This window comes from Staurois parvus, unplaced genomic scaffold (assembly GCF_062004578.1).
Source record: "Staurois parvus isolate SC_StPar_1 unplaced genomic scaffold, SC_StPar_1.0 ptg000704l, whole genome shotgun sequence".
NCBI lineage: Eukaryota > Metazoa > Chordata > Amphibia > Anura > Ranidae > Staurois > Staurois parvus.
In genome coordinates this window covers 5,819,444-5,840,403 of record NW_028318500.1, presented here as the reverse complement: position 1 = coordinate 5,840,403, position 20,960 = coordinate 5,819,444, and the positions used below count along the sequence as shown (strand labels likewise).

At 40.2% G+C, this 20,960-nt stretch overlaps 1 protein-coding gene and 1 pseudogene across 1 annotated transcript in view; one reads left to right on the top strand and one right to left on the bottom strand.

Annotated features, from left to right (window-relative positions):
* SLC5A1 (solute carrier family 5 member 1) overlaps positions 1-20,960 on the top strand; it is an 84,849-nt gene that overhangs the window by 59,807 nt on the left and 4,082 nt on the right. Inside the window, exons 7-13 of the mRNA XM_089653243.1 lie at positions 1,180-1,260; positions 11,328-11,548; positions 11,639-11,774; positions 11,865-11,972; positions 14,111-14,261; positions 17,484-17,652; positions 19,777-19,992. Of these exons, the coding sequence (XP_089509369.1) occupies positions 1,180-1,260; positions 11,328-11,548; positions 11,639-11,774; positions 11,865-11,972; positions 14,111-14,261; positions 17,484-17,652; positions 19,777-19,992 (1,082 nt within the window). The remainder of the gene's footprint in view (positions 1-1,179; positions 1,261-11,327; positions 11,549-11,638; positions 11,775-11,864; positions 11,973-14,110; positions 14,262-17,483; positions 17,653-19,776; positions 19,993-20,960) is intronic.
* Positions 5,047-5,694, bottom strand: LOC149445947 (uncharacterized; annotated as a pseudogene).

The following is a 20,960-nucleotide window of genomic DNA, read 5'->3' as shown; positions in this document are numbered from 1 at the left end:
TTGTGCTGGTGGTCAGTGGAACTTTTCCCCATTGTGCTGGTGGTCAGTGGAACTTTTCCCCCTTGTGCTGGTGGTCAGTGGAACTTTGCCCCCTTGTCCTGGTGGTCAGTGGAACTTTGCTCCCTTATGATGGTGGTCAGTGGAACTTTGCCCCCTTGTGCTAGTGGTCAGTGGAACTTTGCCCCATTGTGCTGGTGGTCAGTGGCGCTATTCCCCATTGTGCTAGTGGTCAGTGGAACTTTGCCCCCTTGTGCTGGTGGTCAGTGGAGCTATTCCCCCTTGTGCCGGTGGTCAGTGGAACTTTTCCCCCTTGTGCTGCTTGTCAGTGGAACTTTGCACCCTTGTGCTGGTGGTCAGTGGAACTTTGCCCCCTTGTGCTGGTGGTCAGTGGAACTTTGCCCCCTTGTCTTGGTGGTCAGTGGAACTTTGCCCCCTTGTGCTGGTGGTCAGTGGAAGCTCTGTTATTGTGTTTTTCCTTTGAAGACAAAAGATGTTAATGTATGGGTTGTTTTTTCTACACTAAAACCTCAGTATTCAGGTTTATTTGCAGTGTTGGTACTTTGCGATAAATAAGCGGGTTTTGGGTTGCAGCTTGGGCACTCTCTAAAAGTTTCGCCATCACTGCCCTAATGCATGTTCTACATTTAGGTTAAAAACACCCTACTTATCTTACGCCTCCTGGTTCCATGTCACTGCTCCAGCACTGTCTCTGGCTCTAGCACCCCTTGCTTCTGGTTTTCACAGGAGAAACTGAGAGCAGTGGAACCATACACTCTTGCTGCTATCAGTCAAACGCCAGTCATGAAGGAATGGGGATGTGACTTACCAGCGTTGTGTGTGTTTATGGACGCACACAACCTGGTTAGGATTATGTACACACAGTGTTTCCTTAGCACAAAGCTTGCTGCAGGAGGCACCAGGAGGAGTGAGAAGCTGACAGTGTCGGCAGGGGACTACCACAAGAAGAGACAAGTGATTTTTCTGTGCAATATTGTTGTATAGCGCAGGTAAGTATTACCTCTTTTTTAATGAAAAAATAAGCCTTTAGTATCAATTTAATGTCAGTTGTATGCTATTCTTGTCATAAATATCCGTCTTTCCTTTATAGTGGGTACCGTTGTATAGTTATTTTCCAGTGACTGGCTAACATCTGATGGACTGACACTCTCTCTCTTTCAGGTGGTTTGGCAGCTGTCATCTACACAGATACTCTACAGACTATCATTATGCTTGTAGGATCCTTCATCCTTATGGGGTTTGGTAAGTTTATATCACCGTGCTCCAAATATTTAACGGGGATGGGGAAGAGGGAGCAGATAGCTTCATCTCTGACTTTTTAAGTATATTATTTTGCATTAAAGTTGCCATACACATCCGATATTTGTGAGCAATGCTCCAGTCTTTTGGTCTTCTAGCAAATACGTGGTTCTTAAGAGCTTTACTACAGAATGATAACCTGGACATGCTTGTCAGGAGGGGTTACCCTTTCTATCATATTGATTATATTCTATTTGTGTTAGGTGCTAAAGTTACTATAGACATGTAGCTCTTTTACCTAAAGAAAGAAACCAATTAGAGATCTACCACCATTGTTATGAAAGCCATGTGCACTTGACCTTCAGCAATCTAACATGCAATGCTAAAATGTATGTATAGTAAAAACTATTCTTAAGGAACACAGTTTGAAGTAATCCATGTACATTGCATTATGCTGCTGCCTTTAAGAGATTGTACACTGGCAAACAAAGGTCCCCAGAGATCGAACGTCTTCTTTCCTTTGAAAGAAGGAAACCCTTTTCTCACGTTGTATCAAGAGTCTATTTTCTTTTAGCATGTTTTTTTCATTAGCTTCCAAGCCAGAAGGGACTTACTTTGCAGCTTTCTATTGTAGCACTACATCGGCTGATCCTAGGCTTTACCATGTCAGCTGTACCTAGGCTCCATTGAGAAGAAGAGGCAAAGCCAGTCTGTATTATGTCTTTTAGCACTGGACTTGGCTGAAGGTGCCTGCCTAGGTATCTATGTGCAACACATAAGCAGCTGGAGCGTGTTAAACAGGTCCAGGGGTGTGGTGCACCAATCTGGTGGAACCCTTTCCCTGAAGACCTCCAAGACCTCCAAGTGTTTCACTTAATAGTTGGTCATAGCGCCACTGGATTATTTATGTTTATTTATGTATAGTCAATTCATTTAAAGTGGCAGCAGTGGTCATTATTTGTTAATTATTTAGAGCACGCATTCAATGCAGGGGTTTTTGGTTGTGTTTCACACCATATAGACTACCCTCTTTTTCTTTTGGAATTTCTTTGCATTTTATATTGAGGAAGTTTCATCTTGATGGCCATTTATTTGCATTGTTGCAACAGTGAGGGTGAATTTATCTATGTATTTATTTATTTTGTTTTAGCATATTGTTAAAGAGTATTTGGTATGATGTTTATTGCATAGTTCCATTGGTCCAGCATAGTTCCATTGGTCCTGCTGACTTGGCCTGGCATTGTGGGTCACAAATCCAGCACTGGAATCAGTGAAATTCTTTCTCCCATTGTTTTGGAAAGTTCTCATGGCAGAGGCCAGCCTGTTGAGCTAGGGAGGATACTGTCTCAGTACAGGGGATTTAGCCACTGGAGGAAGCTTGTTTTTCAACTAATATTCTGGAGCTCAGAGCAATTCATTTATCCCTTCAACACTGGACCTCTTGTCTGCAAAGTCATCTGACGAGGATTCAGTCAGTAATGTCAAGGCAATGGCTTAGATCAACTATCAGGGAGGAACTGTAAGTCTTGAGGCTCAAAGAGAAGCAATTGTGATTCTGACATAGGTGGAACTACATGTTCTAACTCTGTCTACTATTCACATTCCACTAAAACTGTTAGGCAGACTTTTTCAGTTGTCATCATCTGGACTTTGAAGCATGGTTTCTTCACCTTGATGTATTTTAGAGCCCGTTACAGTGTGGGATACCAGATATTGATATCCTAGCTTCCAGGTTCAACAACAAACTGAGCAAGTTTGCCTCCTTGTCCCAAAAACATCTAGCCATCGCAGAGGATGCTTGAGTCACTATCAGTTCAATTTTATCTATGCCTTTCCTCCTCTGAAACTCCTCCTTTTCCTGCTCCATAGGATATAGAGATAGGGCATTTTGGTCATTTTCAATGCACTAACTTGCCCAGGTGGACATAGTACTCAGACCTTTTCAGTCTCCTGGCAACTTCCTGTGGGTCCTCTCAGATCATCTGGATCTTCTGTCCCAGGAATTGATTTACCACTCTGCTTCTTGGTCACTGGCTTTAAATGCCTGGCTTTTGAAGGGAAAAAGGCCTGTTGTATTCGGGTATCCCTAAGTTCTTGAAACTAGAAAATCTACTCACAAACTTTACCATTGCACTTGGGACACATTTTTCTCTTGGTTTAAGGCGAGGAAGTGCTCCATTGAATGCATCCTGTCATTTCTCTAGACTGGTTTGGATCACCTGTTGACCTTTAGTATCATCAAGGGCCAAGTCTCTGACTTATTTTTGAGAGATTGCTTGCCTATCACTCCTTAGCAAAGGACTTTTGGATTTCACCCTGGAGTCAGCTGGACTCCTTTTGGACATCTCAAGATACCTGAATTGCTTCATCTTGTGTCGTTTAATATACAATTTGAAAAACAGGATTTTTGACTTACTGTAAAATCCTTTTTTGGAGTGCATTAAGTGACACAGGTCACTCCCCACTGTTCTTATGACCCACTCCCACTATTGCTAGTCACAAGAAGGCAGAATGGGAGTAAGAGGAATTATACTGAGCTGTCCTTACATCTTTGTTTGCCAGTTTACAGTTTCCTAAAAGCAGCAGTATGATCTAGTGCAGTTAAATTACTTCATCCTGTGTCCTTGATCAACTTTTATGGTACGTTCGAAACAATTGTACCCAGTCTGTGATACTTTTTTTAATTTGTACTAACATACCATTTTTAGGACAAGATTTCGAGGTATGTCCCCTTCCTCAAGGTCCATGCAGTACTACTTCACAAAGTTTTAGCAGAATGTTAAAAGAAACAATCTTTGAGGGGAAAAAAAAACACACACACAAATAAATGTACACAATGGTTATAAAACTAGGATTAGACTAGAGATAAGACAGAGCAAAAGCATATATTGGGGGGGGGGGGGTCGTGAAACTGTTGAATAATGAGTGAGAAAACCCATGCATGTCTAAATTAAGGCCGTTATCTTTTGTATCAAATAGAAATATAATTCTTAGTTCAAAAGTCTTCCTTTCCTAAATAGTTTTGAAATTCCCTAGTGTGGTCTGGTTGTGAGAAATGGTGTCCCACAGGTGTACAGAACTCATCTTCTTTATGTTCCTGGATGGTATGTCTGTGCAGATTCATGCTTGTTCTCAACATCTGTCCTTCCACCAATGTAAGATCCTTTGCTACATTTTTTGCACTAGATAAGGTATGCAACATTACTGGGGGTGCAGCTGTATGATCCGGTGATGCTTAAGGTCCCTTTTATATGTTTGACACTTTTTGATGGATTAATTTGGTTACATAGTTTGCAGCGTTTTTTATTGCAGGGTTTGCTTTCATTATTTGTGACATAATAATCAGAAGAAAGTTTCCTACTCATTAGTTTATGTCTGAGGTTGGGGGGTTGTCTGAAAGCCAGTATTGGGGGTTGCTGGAATATTTCTTTCAGAGTTCCATCCTCTGTTATTTTATTTTATTATTTTATTTTAGGTACTTATATAGCGCCATCAATTTACGCAGCGCTTTACATATATATATTGTACAGTCACATCAGTCCCTAACCCTCAAGGGGTGCACAATCTAAGGTCCCTAGCTTACATTCATAGCTTACATTCATACATACACATATTAGGGCCAATTTAGACAGGAACCAATTAACCTACCAGCATGTCTTTGGAGTGTGGGAGGAAACGGGAGTACCCGGAGGAAACCCACGCAGGCACAGGGAGAACAAGCAAACTCCAGACAGGAGGTGCCATGGCTGGGATTCAAACCAACGACCCTAGTACTGCCAGGCAGAAGTGCTAACCATTTAGCCACTGTGCTGCCCATGTTATGATGGGTTGTAAATCTTTTATTATTTTTCTTATTCCTTCTAGTGCTGGGTGGTATGTGGTTACTAGAAGTACACGGTTGTTTGTTTTTTTCTCTTTTTATTGGAGTAGATTTTCTCTTCGGGTTTTCAAGGTTGTGTTTATGGTGGTGTTGACAGTTTTGTCCTTGTAACCTTTCCTATGGAAGGAGTCTGCTAGTGTCCCAAGATGTTTATTTCTGTCATCCGGGTCTGAACATATTTGGGGGTACCTGATGGCCTGACTTTGTATGATGGTCCTTTTAGTGTGTTGGGAGTGAAAGATGGAACTGTGGAGGTAGTTGCATCTGTCAGTGGGTTTCCTGTATATTGAGGTGTGAAGCTTATCATCCATGATGTTTACTGTGGTGTCTAGGAAGTTGACGTGTGTGTTTGAGTATTCCATTTCTAGGTTGATTCTTGGGTGAAAAGTGTTGATCAATGAGTAAAATTGTTTTAGATTTTCTTCACCTTCTGTCCATATTTTGAAAATATCATCAATATAGCGAAAGTATCTGTATGGTTTTTGTTGCATGCTGTTCAGGATTTTTTCCTCCAGGTCAAACATAAATAAATTTGCATATTGGGGTGCCATTTTACTTCCTATAGCAGTACCCATACATTGAAGATAGATGTCATTATTGAAAGCGAAATAGTTGTGTGCAAGTATGAATTCAATGAGCTGTGTAACATCCTCAGTGGTGTATTTATGATTTGATGAGGATGATAAGAATCTGTGACAGGCAGCTAATCCATTGTTGTGACGGATGTTGCTATACAGAGGTTCTACATTCATAGTGACTAGAAGTGTATTTGGTGGTAATTGCTGTAAGTTGTTACTCTTGTTTAGAAAATCAGTTGTGTTTTGCAGGAAACTAGCAGTATTCATGACTAACGGTTTTAAAATTTGTTCTACAAGGCTTGAGATTTGTTCAGTAAGTGTGTTCATACCTGTTATGATGGGTCTGCCTGAATTTCCTGGCTTGTGGATCTTGGGCAACATGTAGAAGTCCCCGATTTTTGGATTATCCGGAATCGCATTGATAAGTTCTGAATGTAGGTGGGCTGGTAGTGTTTTAATAAGACCTTTTAATTGCTTGTTAAAGTCCTGGGTCGGATCATAATCCAGTTTTTTTATAGTAAGTAGCATTTTCCAGCTATCCATCACAACTTCTCCCCCTTTATTTGCTGGTTTGATAGCGATGACCTGATTGTTGCGTAAATCGTGTATAGCCCTTCGCTCCATCTGTGAAAGATTGTACAACAATTTTTTTTTGCTGGGTGGATATCAGGGATGTAACTCAGTCTGAAGCTATCAATATAGGTGTCCAGTTTGGGTTTGCATCCTTGTGGAGGTGTGAAGTTGCTTTTCTTTTTCATTTTGTTGCATTCCATTGTCCTAGGATTCCATTCGCTACAGTGGATGGTACATTAAAAACCCTATTTTATTTAACCCTTCCCTACAAAACCCAGAAAAGTTTTGCCTGTACATAAAATTTAAATTAGATCTAAAGGCAAAGTGTTTTTTTTTTCATTTTTGATAGCTTAAAAGAGAGTTATAACACCTATCAGGTTTTTTTTTACCATCTGTGTCCTGTCGGGGAGATTTCCCTTCAGTGAATTGAAATCCCTTCAAATTAAGCGAATCCTTGGTTGGCAACAGGGTCACCGGAACTAGCATCCCCAAAAATGAGAAGAGTTCCCCCCTATTCCTGTTTTGGTGACAAGCTGAAATTTGGGATTTTTTATTTCACTTTTACTCTTTGTGATAATGGACACCTGGACAAATAGAGAGTGGGCACAGACAGCAATAGAAACAGCTTCTTTCCCGATACATGTAATTAAGAATGCAATAGCTTCTTGAAGCAGGTTGTGCAGCTTAGAAAAAGTTAAATGCATGCCATAAAAGAGTTAAAGGATAAGTTCACTTTTTAAGAAAAATAATAAATGTATGTTTTTTGCTGGTAAAAATATGTGCATGTACTATTTTTTTTAACCCTGTAAAGCAATGCATCAGCGATCAGAAGATCGCTGGTGTAAAGCAGGACTTCTGCAGGCTGTCAGTGTAATCTGTGTGCTCGTACCTCCTTTGGGCAGACAGTTTTACACTGACAGGAAGAATCAGTTAACTACTAGAACTCTCAACAGCTCCATGGTAGTTCATTGAGAACTATAAGCCAACATCTGCAAAGGATGTCGGTACTTGTAGTTCATTCATTCACAGAACTCTTTGAATGAATGATGCGGCTGGGTGGGCAGAGCCCTGCACAGCCACACAGTTTTCAAAAAGCTAGAACTTCTCCCCATACTGCTGTCACAGGGAAAAAAGGCAGCAGGCAGCGGCAGCAGCAGTGGGAACATGTTACATTTTACACGCTAAAAAAAGGTGGAACATGTAACATGTTCCCAAAGGTTACCTTATCCTTTAATCAAGTGCACCTGTCATTGAACTGTGCATGATCTCAGGTGCAGATCTCAAATACAAACAGAATGCAGCTGAAATCAAGCTGCATATGCTTATCAGCAGTGGTCCAAAGCCCATTAACTCTGGCCCTTCCTTTTACTTCCTGTTCTATCTGACAACCATCACTTGACAAATGAAAGAAATTTTCCCTAAAAGGGAAACAAACAGCAATAATATCCTGACAGAGGTCTTTAAAACATTTCCGTTTAGTTAGAAACTGTTTTTATTGCTGTCTGTGTCCTTAATGAGGCAATCTTACTTTCTATTGTCTCTGACACCTATAAATAGACAGGAAGAAAAGAGAATTTCCCTCACTTCTTGTTCTTGTGTTAGTAAGGGGAAATCCGCTACACAGACAGCAATAAAACATTGAAAGAAATTCTACCCCTTTCCTGCAAGTAAAAATAAGTTTAGTATGTACTTGAATATACACTCGCTGGCCACTTTATTAGGTACACCTTGCTAGTACTGAGTTGGACCCCCTTTTGCCTTCGGAACTTCCTTAATTCTCTGTGGCAAGATGTTGGAAACATTCCTCAGAGATTTTGATCCATATTGACATGATAGCTTCATGCAGTTGCTGCAGATTTGTTGGCTGCACATCCAAAGGTGCTCTATTGGATTGAGATCTGGTGACTTTGGAGGCCATTGGAGTATAGTGAACTCATTTTTATGTTCGACAAACCAGTTTGAGATGATTTGAGCTTTGTAACATGGTGCATTATCCTGCTGGAAGTAGCCATCAGAAGACTGTAGTCATAAAGGGATGGACATGGTCAGCAACTCAGGTAGGCTGTGGCATTTAAACGATGCTCAGTTGGTACTAAGGGGCCCAAAGTATGCCAAGAAAATATCCCCCACACCATTACACCACCAGCAGCCTGAACCATTGATACAAGGCAGGATGGATCCATGCTTTCATGTTGTCTACGCCAAATTCTGACCCTAACATCTGAATGTCGCAGCTGAAATCCAGACTCATCAGACCAGAATATTTTTCCAATCTTCTGCTGTCCAATTTTGATGAGCCTGTGCAAATTGTAGCTTCCATTTCCTGTTCTTCTTCAGTGTGGTCTTTTGCTGCTGTAGCCCATCCAAGCTGCGGTTTCTAAAGCGAGCAAAATCCTCTCTTGTATTAAGAGCTATAAACTCCATAGAGAGTGGTATCTTTTTACCCATGTACAAATCGTTAGTAACACCTCATCTGGAATATGAAGTTCAGTTTTGGGCACCAATTCACAAAAAGAACATTGGGGAACTGGAGAAAGTGCAAAGAAGGGGAACCAAAGTGATAATTGATGGAGGAGCTCAGCTAGGAAAGATTAGAGGAAACAAATGTATTCTCTTTTGAGAAGAGGAGATTAAGGGGGAATATGATCACCATGTATAAATACATCAGTGGTTCATATAGTGAACTTGGTATAGCGTTATTCAAACTTAGGTCATCACAGAGGACAAGGGGGCACTCTTTACATCTGGAGGAAAAGAGATTTAATCTCCAAACATGGAAAGGTTGCTTCACAGTAAGAGCTGTGAAAATGTCAAGAGTTGGTTCTGGCCAGCTCAGTGGATTGCTTTAAAAAAGGCTTGGATTCATTCCTAGATACACAGAATATAACTGGATACTAACATTTATAGGTAAAGTTGATCCAGGGAATATCCGATTGCCTCTCAGGGGATCAGGAAGGAATGTTTTCTCCTGCAGGAGCAAATTGGATTATGCTTTGCTGGGTTTTGTGCCTTCCTCTGGATCCACTGTGGGTAAAGGATTATAACTTTTTTTTTTTGGTTGAACTGGATGGACTTTGGTCTTTTTTTCAGCCAGAATAACTATGTAACTATGATAAGAATCAAATATTCTTCCTGACTATCATCTTGCATGCATACAACCTATGTGCAAATTAATTCTCATCTCCTTCAATGACCTCTCTGCACAAATGAGGTCAAACAAAGGCTCAGCTATGTCTCCTAGCATATGAATGGCAATTGGCAGGTATTGCATAGCTCTCTCCTTACAACAGTTGATGGCATATGCAAAGCATAAAATGGGAAACAGATAATGCTCTCTGTATATACTCACAGTGAACCGATAGCATGAAAATGCTCACATTCAGTGAAAGCACTTTGATAACTGTGCATCACTCCTGACCCCAAAGGCATAAATAAGTAACCTAAGAAGCAGGGTGAACTAGCATTTCACCTCTGGGTTAGATCTTTGCCAGTAGTCGAGAAATGTGTACAGAAAGGCATTGGTCACTTTTAAGAGCAATACAGAGTTTATTAGCTCTAATTCAAGCTTGCGGGATAGGGGTTAGGGCACATGACATTCATGGACATGGCATACTCCAGAAGAAAGACAAAAAGGTACTTACAGCCTTCACAGATAAAGGACATGGTATTCTGTGAATTCAGCTCCTGTCTGCAAAATACTGGATTGTTCAGCTACTGACACCATAGGGAAAGGTCACCAAAAAGTTTAGTCATGAACCAATCTTCTACCCAGCTTCCCTGGTACCCCATTTAGACTTAGCTCCTCCATGGTGCTACAATTCCCTTGCTCAGTATTCTAGACCTTGAACCCAGGTCTCTATGCAGTCCATGGACACCCTCTCTAGACAGTAAGTCCAAGAGGACCACTGAAACACTGACAATAAACCTTGTGTTTGTCCAGGAAGATATAAATATTCATAATTCAGGTCACTGCAGCCTCCCATACTATTGCCAGTGACTCCATCAGCAGGCAGAAGAAAATAATAATCAGAGCTTAAGAGAGTCCCGCAGAGGGTTGAACTACCAATCAGGCTTAGGCTTATTGTAGCATTGCAACTTCTTAATTTAAATAGACACTCCTACATAGGCAGGGTGGCTACAGTTGTATCTCATTGGAACTTTTAATGACATTATTTAGTACATTAATTTATTTCAGCATACTAATCCTTGGTGTGGAGGTTGCATTTGTTTTTTTCCTTATATTTTTGCTTGGTAATCCTGCAAGTAACAGGTTCCTGGGTGGTTGCATCACTCCTCCACTGTATCTATGAATGGAGCCATGGTTGTTACCCCAGGCTGCCTGATATGAACTACAAACCTGCCTTTGTCTTCATTTGTTGCATTCACTAACACTAGCATAACCTGCCCTCCTGAAACTGTGAGTGAGTGCTTGTGAGTGAGTGTGTAAACAAACTGAGTTTGTATAAGCACAGTCAAAATTCTTAAGTCCTGATGAAGGGTGAGTGTGTTTGGCCTCTGGAACACATTGGCTTTGTTCTGCTATGAATCAATTTTATAATTAAATTACCAGTACCTTGGACTCTTGGAAAGTTGTTTGGGGCTCTCATTAGATTGTATTTTTATTGCTGTTGGATATGTACACAAGTGAGCCTTTTACAGGTAGATAGCACTCCTAAATTATGTTAAATGATGTAACTCTTATGTGAAGATTATTTTTTAAATTAATGGTCTGACAACAGGGTCTCTTCCAGTGCTAAGGGTTGAATTAAATGTTTGTGAGATTAAGGGTGCTCAAAGCTTGGTTAAGTTTTAAGAAAGATTTAAATGTTGATTTTAGGGGTTAGGTTAAGTTTTAGGATTTGGGTGATGGCAGGGGCAGACTTCTTTTCTATGCTAATTACTGTACTGTATTTCAAAAACCAACGTACCTTATTGGGCAGTGTATAACCAGCCCTAAATGATGTGATTGTGTTTTAGCCTTTGCACTAAGCTTATAATCAACTCTAATGTTATTACTATGCACAAAAAATCTTTTTTAGCATTCAATAAAGTTGGCGGATATGAAAATTTTATGATTAAATACATGGAGGCCATTCCTACGGAGGTTAATAATAATGGCACACCAGTTGATCCAAAATGCTACACTCCACGAGAAGATGCCTTCCATCTTTTCCGGGATCCCATCAAAGGAGATATGCCATGGCCAGGTCTTGTGTTCGGCTTGACCATCCTAGCTCTGTGGTACTGGTGTACAGATCAGGTAATTTACATAAGTGGTGAACACATATGTTGTACCTATACTGATGACAAAATAATGTAAGGTCCACAAAAATATGTTTTCTTCTACCAGGTGATAGTACAGCGATGTCTCTCTGCCAAAAACATGTCACATGTGAAGGCTGGCTGTGTGCTGTGTGGATATCTTAAACTTTTACCCATGTTCCTGATGGTATTCCCAGGAATGATAAGCCGCATTCTGTATACAAGTAAAGGCATTACTTAAGACTTTGATCAATAATAATAATATTATTTTGCAGACACAAATATGCTTACATGTCCACTGTTTCTCTTCATAGATGAAATAGCTTGTGTGGTGCCAGAGAAGTGTAAACAATATTGTGATACTGAAGTTGGATGTACAAATATCGCTTATCCTAAGTTGGTGATTGATTTGATGCCAGATGGTAAGATGTTCCTGATAATTATATCTGCCAAGCAGTTTTTTCAAGATTAGAGTAAAACAGTGGTCCCACTTTTATATTACTAGCTATGAACATTCAAAGATTTCCATATTCTGAAAAAGCAGAGTATGATCTTTAAACCAAGCACTCACTGATGTTTGTAGCAGCAAGTATTGTGGAGTAATTCATCCACAAATAATACAGCAACACTTTCATTTTCAACAGGTCAGTCTATTTATCGCCTCACTCCCAGCAGTCACTTGGCAGCCTTTCAGCCATTTAATCTAAAATTCAAACCAAAGGGATGACTCCACTCTTTATATTGGGAACTTTGAGGATGAATTACTCCACTGCAGCATAAGAGGTCCGTGAGGGCATGTTTGAAAACTGATTGACTGCTTGTTAAAAATATGTAAATATTTGAACAATCATGGCTTGGCCACGGTTCTGCTTTAAATGTGCCAACCACAGAGGAGCCAAAACAGAATTTACCAGATCTAAATAGAGTATAACACACTTTAAATAAATACATTTATAATGTACATTACATTTAGGTGTTACACAGCGCCCAAAGTCTCAAAATTAAATAAACAGTGGTTGATTAAAATTGTTCTAACTGATTTTTCTTACCTTTCTTATGGGAGAATGCAAGAGCGAAAATGCTTATTGGCACACTTTATATATATTTAAATAAAGGCATTATTTATTTTCCAATAGTTTTTATTGAAATATTTCAAGTTATAAATAGTGCAAAAGACAAATGTCATGTTAGAAAAGAAGGTGTTGAACATTACCAAACAACACCCGGTTGAACAAACAACAGATATACCTTCGGAAACCAGAACATCTGTGCAATAATAACTGGGTAGATCAAATAGAAAGTTCCCAGCAATAAATCCACCATGTACAGGGGAAGCAGTAGTAGGAAACACATGGATCGCACAGAACAAGCATTGTAGAAAACATGACAAATAATGTAGAACAAATAAAAAATAAACTCAACTAGCACCAGAAAACAGAGAGACAAAAGAGACAGTAAAAAGTGAGAAAAAGAAAGGAACAAGAACGAGATAATAAAAAGAGGGTCAAATTGGGAAGTATCAAGGCACGGAAATGTATTGAATCCACGGGTCCCACGTTTTATCAGATTTGTTAGTATTATTGTGTAGAACACAGGTGAGTCTGTCATTAATAATGATCCAATTTAATTTGTACTTAACATAGTCAAGCGGAATAATTGATCTCTTTCAATATTTTGCAATAGTGATTCTCGCTGCTAACAGCATCTATCTATCTATCTATCTATCTATCTATCTATCTATCTATCTATCTATCTATCTATCTATCTATTCAGTTGGCTAACAGCATAGAAAGGCATTATTAAAAAAAAAAAAAGAAGATGTCTGTATAGAGTACAGGTCATTCGCACAAATGCACTGCATTATGACTTTGCAGGGTATTAGAAACATTACAGCTAACCGAATGATGACTGCTTCTATCTGTGCGCATTCTGGCATTGGTCTGCAATGAATGCAAGTTATTGCTGCATCTTTTATCTGCCATTCAGTAGACAAAAATTTATAGTGAGTACAAAGATATGTAGTTGAAACAGTTGCATATGTTCACTGCAAGGACACTATATAGTACCCGTGCACAAATAAACTGTTTCTTCATTGTGCTTTGTAGTATTTAATAAGTGAAATATGTTACTTACAGTCTCTGCATTGCTTGATTACAAGGGTCAGATACCATAAATCATAATCACCCCCAGGGGCGGACTGACCATTTGGAAACTTGGGCACTGCCCGAGGGCCCGGGGTCAGTAGGGGGCCCCATGAGATGCCCCTGGTACCTTTTTCATAGGCTTTTTTGAGTTTGGGCAAGGACACAGGGGCCCCATGATCCCCTATTGCCCGGGGGCCCCATGAGTTGTCACTCCGCCCCTGATCACCACTGTACTGGTGTCAACAGTCTGATACATGGCTGGTTTCCATACAATGAACTTGACCAAAATTACAATACCAAAATATTTTAGGATTCTAAAATATGCTGAGCTAAATAACATATAACTGGCATTACTCTATCTTGAATTAATTTTCCCTGGATTTGGTTTCTGCATTTTCATTGAATTGTTTCACCAGGTCTTCGAGGTTTGATGTTGTCTGTAATGTTGGCATCTCTCATGAGCTCCCTCACATCCATCTTTAATAGTGCGAGCACCTTGTTTACTATGGACATTTATACCAAGATCCGCAAGCATGCATCAGAGAAGGAGCTGATGATAGCAGGAAGGTGAGAGATGCTACTCCATGGTCACACAACCCTTGTGTTTTTCCTTTGGAATGGATTAAGTCTGCCAAATAAGCACCTATTGTAAGCTGGCCATACTTTAATACAGGGTCACCACTGCTACCTAATGTAGATCTGCCAAACTTTACAGGCCCAAAATGATACTTTTTTAGTGAGCAAATTTACCTTAATACTTTAACCACTTGCCCTCCTGAGGATTTACCCCCCTTAATGACCAGGCCTCTTTTTGCTACTTGGCGCTGCACTAATTCAAATGATAATTGCGCGGTCATGCAATACTGCTTCCAAACGAAATTTACATCCTTTTTTTCACACAAATAGAGCTTTCTTTCGGTGGTATTTGATCACCTGTGTGCTTTTTATTTTTCACGCTATAAACAAAAGAAGAGCAAAAGTTTTGAAATAAAACAATATTTTTTACTTTCAGCTATAAAAAATATATAGTAAACTCAAAGTTAGTTATAAATTTAGGCCAAAATGTATTCTGCTACATGTTTTTGGTAAAAAAAATCCCAATAAGTGTATATTGATTGCTTTGTGTGAAAGTTATAGCGTCTACAAACTATGGTACAGATACTGCAATTTACGCAATTTTTTGCTATACAGCGCTGCGCTAGTTTAACAGACAATTGCGCGGTCATGAAATACGGTATATAAATGAAATTTACATCCTTTTTTTTGCCACAAATTGAGCTTTCTGTCGGTGGTATTTGATCGCCTGTGCATTTTTTATTTTTTGCGCTATAAAAAAAAAAAGGCTGACAATTTTGAGGAAAAAAAACAATATTTTGGACTTTTTGCTATAAAACATGTCCAGTAAAAAAAAAATGTAAAAATCAAATTTAGTCATAAATTTCTGCCAAAATGCATTCTGCGACATGTCTTTGCTAAAAAAAAAACCCCAATATGTGTAAATTAATTGGTTTACGTGAAAGTTATAGCGTTTACAAATGGCGGGAAAGATACTGGGATTTTTAATTTTTTTTATACTAATAATGGCGGCGATCAGCGACTTATGGTGGCAATCAGCGACTTATGGCGGGACTGCGGCGGACATTCTGACACTGGGGGGGAACTGACTTGGGGTCACTGACATCCCCAGTGACACCAATACAGTGATCAGTGCAAAAAAAAAAACACTGACACTGTACTAATGGCACTGGGGAGGAAGGGGTTAACTTTATTATTCAGTCAAAGGGTTAACTGTGTGAGGGGAGTGTTTTACTAGGGGGCGGGGTGTGTACTGCAGGGAACACCTCTGATCGGGAGAGAGAAACTCTTCTCTCCCGATCAGCCTGTCAGGAGCTGTCAGGGAACTGACAGAGAGCAGAGCTACTGCAGCTGTGCTCTCTGTCACTGATTGCCGCTAATCGCCGGGACATAGCCAGTAACGACCGGCTGTGACCCGGCGACTAACATCCGCGGCCGTGATCGGCGGGACAGGTAGGGCGGCGGCACGCCTCGCGTGCGCCCCCTACCTGTTTTAACCGTTTCAATACCGTGCAATTTTACACCTTCCTGCCCAGGCCATTTTTCAGGTTTCAGCGCTCTCACACTTTGAATGACAATTGCGCGGTCATACAACACTGTACCCAAACTAAAATTTTATCATTTTCTTCACACAACTAGAGCTTTCTTTTGGTGGTATTTAATCACCGCTGGGGTTTTTATTTTTTGCTAAAATAACAAAAAAAGACCAAAAATTTTGAAAAAAAAACACATTTTTCTTTGTTTCTGTTATAAAAGTTTACAAATAAATAATTGTTCTTCATAAATTTAGGCCAAGATGTATTCTGCTACATGTCTTTGGTGAAAATAACCCAAATTAGGATGTATTTTTTAGTTTGTAGGAAAGTTATAGAGTTCACAAACTATGGTATAGATCTGAATATTGATCAATCCTGAAGTACTGACAGCCAATCTAATTTCTTGAGGTCCAAGAATGTCAGAATAGTACAGATATCCCCAAATGACCCCTTTTTGCAGAGTAGACAGTCCGACGTACTACATAAGAGGCATGGCGATTGGTCACAGCAGGTCACATGGTACCAGCAACGGGAGCCGGTACTCGGATCTGTCATCGGCCGTGTCCGAGGTGCACGGCCGGTGACAGATCGTGCTGCTGCGCTGCTCTGCATTAGTGCAAACTGCGCATGTGCGGGAGCACGCCAAATGGTGTGCACCCGGAGTGCAGAGACACTTTTGAAGCCGCCAAACGGCCATTGGCCGGGCGGCTAATGGTTAAAAACACACGTTTTAAAACGTGGTTTTGCCCAGCCGTTCCGCCCTGCCGCTGTATTTCTACAGTGGCTGGGCGGCATGTGGTAATAATACCACACTTTTTTCATTTGATGCCAGTGTAGACAATGGAGTTAATTTACTAAATGCAAATAGGCTGTTCACTTTGTAAGGGAATTTTTTTCCCAGAACTTAGTGAAAGTGGTAAAACTTTGCTTGCACCTGATCGAATGATGGAAGTCAGCAGAGCTTCGCCTCATTCAAGCTTTGGGAAAATTCCCTTGCAAAGTAAACAGTCTATATTTAGTAAATCAACCCCAATGACCTGCATAGAATATTCAAACTGTATTTGTTGACTGGCAATGTTTATAACTTTCCAGAACATAGATCATTTCCCGCAGATGTAAACATATTAATTATTGTTGAACAAATTATGTGTAAAACTGGCAAAAGTTGTCATTCTTTCTTACTTTTCCCAAAGTTGATAATTAAGAGCGATTTTCCCTATCTGAGCATTTTTTTTTTACAATTCCCATGCTTATTCTGAACTCCTAGAGGGAAATAACAAGTGCCTACAGCAGTTGGAGGTGTTTACTGCTAGTTAGATCTTCTGATACACTGGAAATCTCTCTCAAGCTGGCCTGATTTTTTTCACCATTTTACAGAGTATTGGATCAAAATTATATGCCACATAATGTGCTGTAAGCATAAATCAAAGGGTAAGCTTGGCCTGACACTAATGGGACTCTTTTGATCACAGTCAGAAAACTCCCCTTCCATCAGTCTTATGCCCATTTATGGCCAATCTTGATGCGCTGACAATGAATATCTAATCAGATGTATAGGTTATGTGCAGTTACTTCTACAATAGGTGACAGATACATTCTATTTTTTTTTGTGTTGGGTATCCATTTGTGTCTACAGCACTTAAGCAACTCTTTGTTCTATTGTAAAATCTCCTTGTAGAGTCTTTATGCTGGTCCTGATTGGAGTGAGCATTGCCTGGATCCCTATTCTGCAGTCTGCACAGAGTGGACAGTTGTTTGATTACATACAGTCTGTGACTAGCTACTTGGGACCTCCTATCGCATCCGTCTTCTTCCTGGCTATCTTTGTCAAGAGAGTTAATGAACAGGTTAGTTAGCGGATGAAAAAAATTATTAATGGTAAGAAGGGAAGAATGATGTCATTTATTTATTGCATTTTCTAATAAACCTATTTAAACCCAGTCACTAAAGTTCCATATAATCATTAACAATGAATTAATGTCATTTCAAAAGTATTTCAACCTTTGTAACTGCAACTTATTAAAATAACACCTGGTGATCTTGCCATGAAGGTCATTGTTCAGGCGATTGCTGTTATGGGGTGATGCTGCTCATTCCCTATCCCCTCTCAATTGCTCTGTGTTGCATTCTGTCACATGTCTATATACATGTGGTTGAGAATGAAAATGATAAAAACAGTATTTTCTAAAATAAAAAGAATGGCGGTTGTTTATGATACTCAGAGCTTTACCTATCTAAATGTCATACAGTTGGGGGTTTACCGTAGGTTCTCAGATGCAGTTTCCTCTCCAGCTAGGAGAAGAGTGAGTAGTACAATATTGAAACAAACTAACTCAAATCAAATATAAAGGCTATGAGGAGTGATTAGTTGCTGGAAATTAACTGCTATTTCTCAGGAGTAATTCAAGGCAAAAGGGCAATGTTCCCGGGTACTGGTTAGATACAACTAATGCTTCCAAGTGTTCTCTAGATATAGAAAATCTTTACATTTTGAATTCAGCTCCAATTTAACATTCTTGCTTGTTTTTGTTTTTTTTGTTTTTTACTTTTTTTTAGCTTCCATAAACCTACCTTCACACTTTGGACTACAGTTGGTCATAAAGCTAAATACTGAAAATAATTTGTTCACCTAATGCTAACATACACACTTATGCTTATGTAGCACCCTACTAGTCAGCTAGGGGGAGCTAACTGATTAATTGTTTTAGACAGAATGGCTGAGTAGCAGCCTGGGCAATAGTTCCGGGTGAGGAAGGGCTGGTCTGCATACTCAAGGGACTCTGGCCAATCCCTGAGCAGGAGGATTGGCATGGGACCAGAGCAGCCCTTAAGTATGACTGAGCCTACTCAGCAGTAGGAGAGTCCAGGAGGAAGATGTGAGGAAGGCTAAGATGCAGGAGCCTAGGAGGGGGCCCAGTGTGAAGGAGCCTACCTACAGGCAGGAAGCTGGAAAGGAGGATTGCTCAGCCTCACCGGACCACCTGTAGAGCCAGGAAAAGAGCCAGCCCAACTGAAGGCAGCCACCTACCTACGCCAGCTCACAGGAGAGAGACTGAGTGAGTAATCCTACACCCCCTGGGAAAGTTAAGAGGAAAAGAGCACTCTGGTGGGAAACCCAATTAGCTCCTTACTCGAGACTGTTCAACTTAATGTGGCAGGCACTGGATCCCCTTGCCCAAGGATTCCCTCAGGCAGCTGGATAAGAGGAGGATTTATTTGGGGTCTACGGTGGTACACTGGGAGAGGCTGGAGAGCTCTCCAAGAAGAGGAACCTTTCTATGGACTTGTACATAATTTCTAAGGAGTTTGTCCTCAGTTCACTGTTCCTTGGGCATCCCATACACCCCTTACCCAATCCAAGTTCAAAACCCCTAATAAAACTTAAAAAAACAAGTTCAAGGACTGTTTACTGTCTCCAGAATGCAAGTCTATGGAAAATGTATGTTGCCTGGCTGTGCAAGACTATAGGGGGACCCAAATGTTCAGCAACCCCTACTGGGGGTAGTGCTACACTTATATCAAACAAGTAGTCATGTGCTATGAGCTGGGATAACATGCTTCTCCATACCCTGAAAGAGAAAAATATGGGAGGATTATTTATGTCACTTAATCTGGTAACCCAGTGATGTGCTCTACAGAAAGCCTGATTGTCAGAAATGACAAAATTCCAGCGATAACAGGGGCTGATTTACTAAAATTGGAGAGATCAAAATCTGGTGCAGCTGTGCATGGTAGCCAATAAACCTCTAACTTTAGCTTGTTCAGTTAAGCTTTGACAAAAAAAAAACTAGAAACTTATTGGTGTCTATGCAGAGCTGCATCAGATTTTTCACTCTCTAGTTTTAGTAAATTAACCCCAAAATGTCTAGGGATACACTCACAGTTATGTGTAGTATGTATATAAAATAATGAACAATGTTGAAGGTTTGGTTAGGTTTTTAAATATTTATTCATTTTTCATTTACTACCAGGGAGCTTTCTGGGGACTAATTATTGGCTTGTTAATTGGTCTGTCGCGGATGATTGCAGAATTTGCTTATGGTACCGGAACCTGTCAGAAACCCAGTAATTGTCCGACGATCATCTGTGGGGTGCATTACCTGTATTTTGCTATTATTCTCTTTACTGCAACCAGCATCATCGTTCTGGCCATATCACTAATGACCAAGCCAATCCCAGACAAATATGTGAGTACAAGCAAAAAAGTGAAACATTGATTCATTGTGCATATTTCACTTTATGTCACACAAGCAGACATCAGTAAGATCAGTAAGCTTTACACACTTGGTGTTTGATCTTCTGACACTTCTTCTTTTTTACAGTTCAGCACATATTGCTCTAGGTACAGATAGGGGCTGCTGCTATTCTTTATAGATAGACCCTTTCCTGAACATGTATCAAACTCTAATGGAAGAGCGTATAAGGGTGTATTCACACCACCATGTGTGTATTGAGCCCAGGTAAACACACGAGTTGACATGCTGAATAGAGGTACATTGCATTTTAACATGTACTTTTCTCTTCACTTCCTTGAACATGCAAAGGGTGACATGACAGAGGTGCCAAACCTGTGCTGGCCTGCTGTTTTTCCTGTATGTGTTGTAGTAAAATGCATTGCATTGTGTTGCACTAAAAAAGTAAGGCTTGGTCTACTTTTTTCTACTGCAAACAAGATTGTTCCACTCAACTTTTTGCAAAAGCGTTTGACACAGTTCCCCCCACACGGCTAATGTGTAAGGTAAAGTCTTCGGGCTTGGAAAAATCCATATGTAAATGGATAGAAAACTGGCTAAAAGATTGTATTCAGAGTAGTGGTTAATGATTCATACTCTGAATGGCCTAGGGTTGTCAGTGGTGTACCCCAAGGTTCAGTGTTGGGACCCTTACTTTTTAATATATTTATAAACGATATAGGGTCTGGGATTAAAAATCCCATTTCAGTCTATGTAACTATGTAACTCTGCCAGCACAGAAACAGCAGAAGTGTTACCACGTTCACTATCACTGCACTGACATGCACTTCTGCACTGAAGCACTCTACCTTACTTGCCGCCACTACACCAATGTGCGCTAAAGCACTTCCCATCATTGCACTGTCACAAGTTACATTACTGGCTGCCACTACACCAAGACTCGGGTCACCACTGAACCGCAC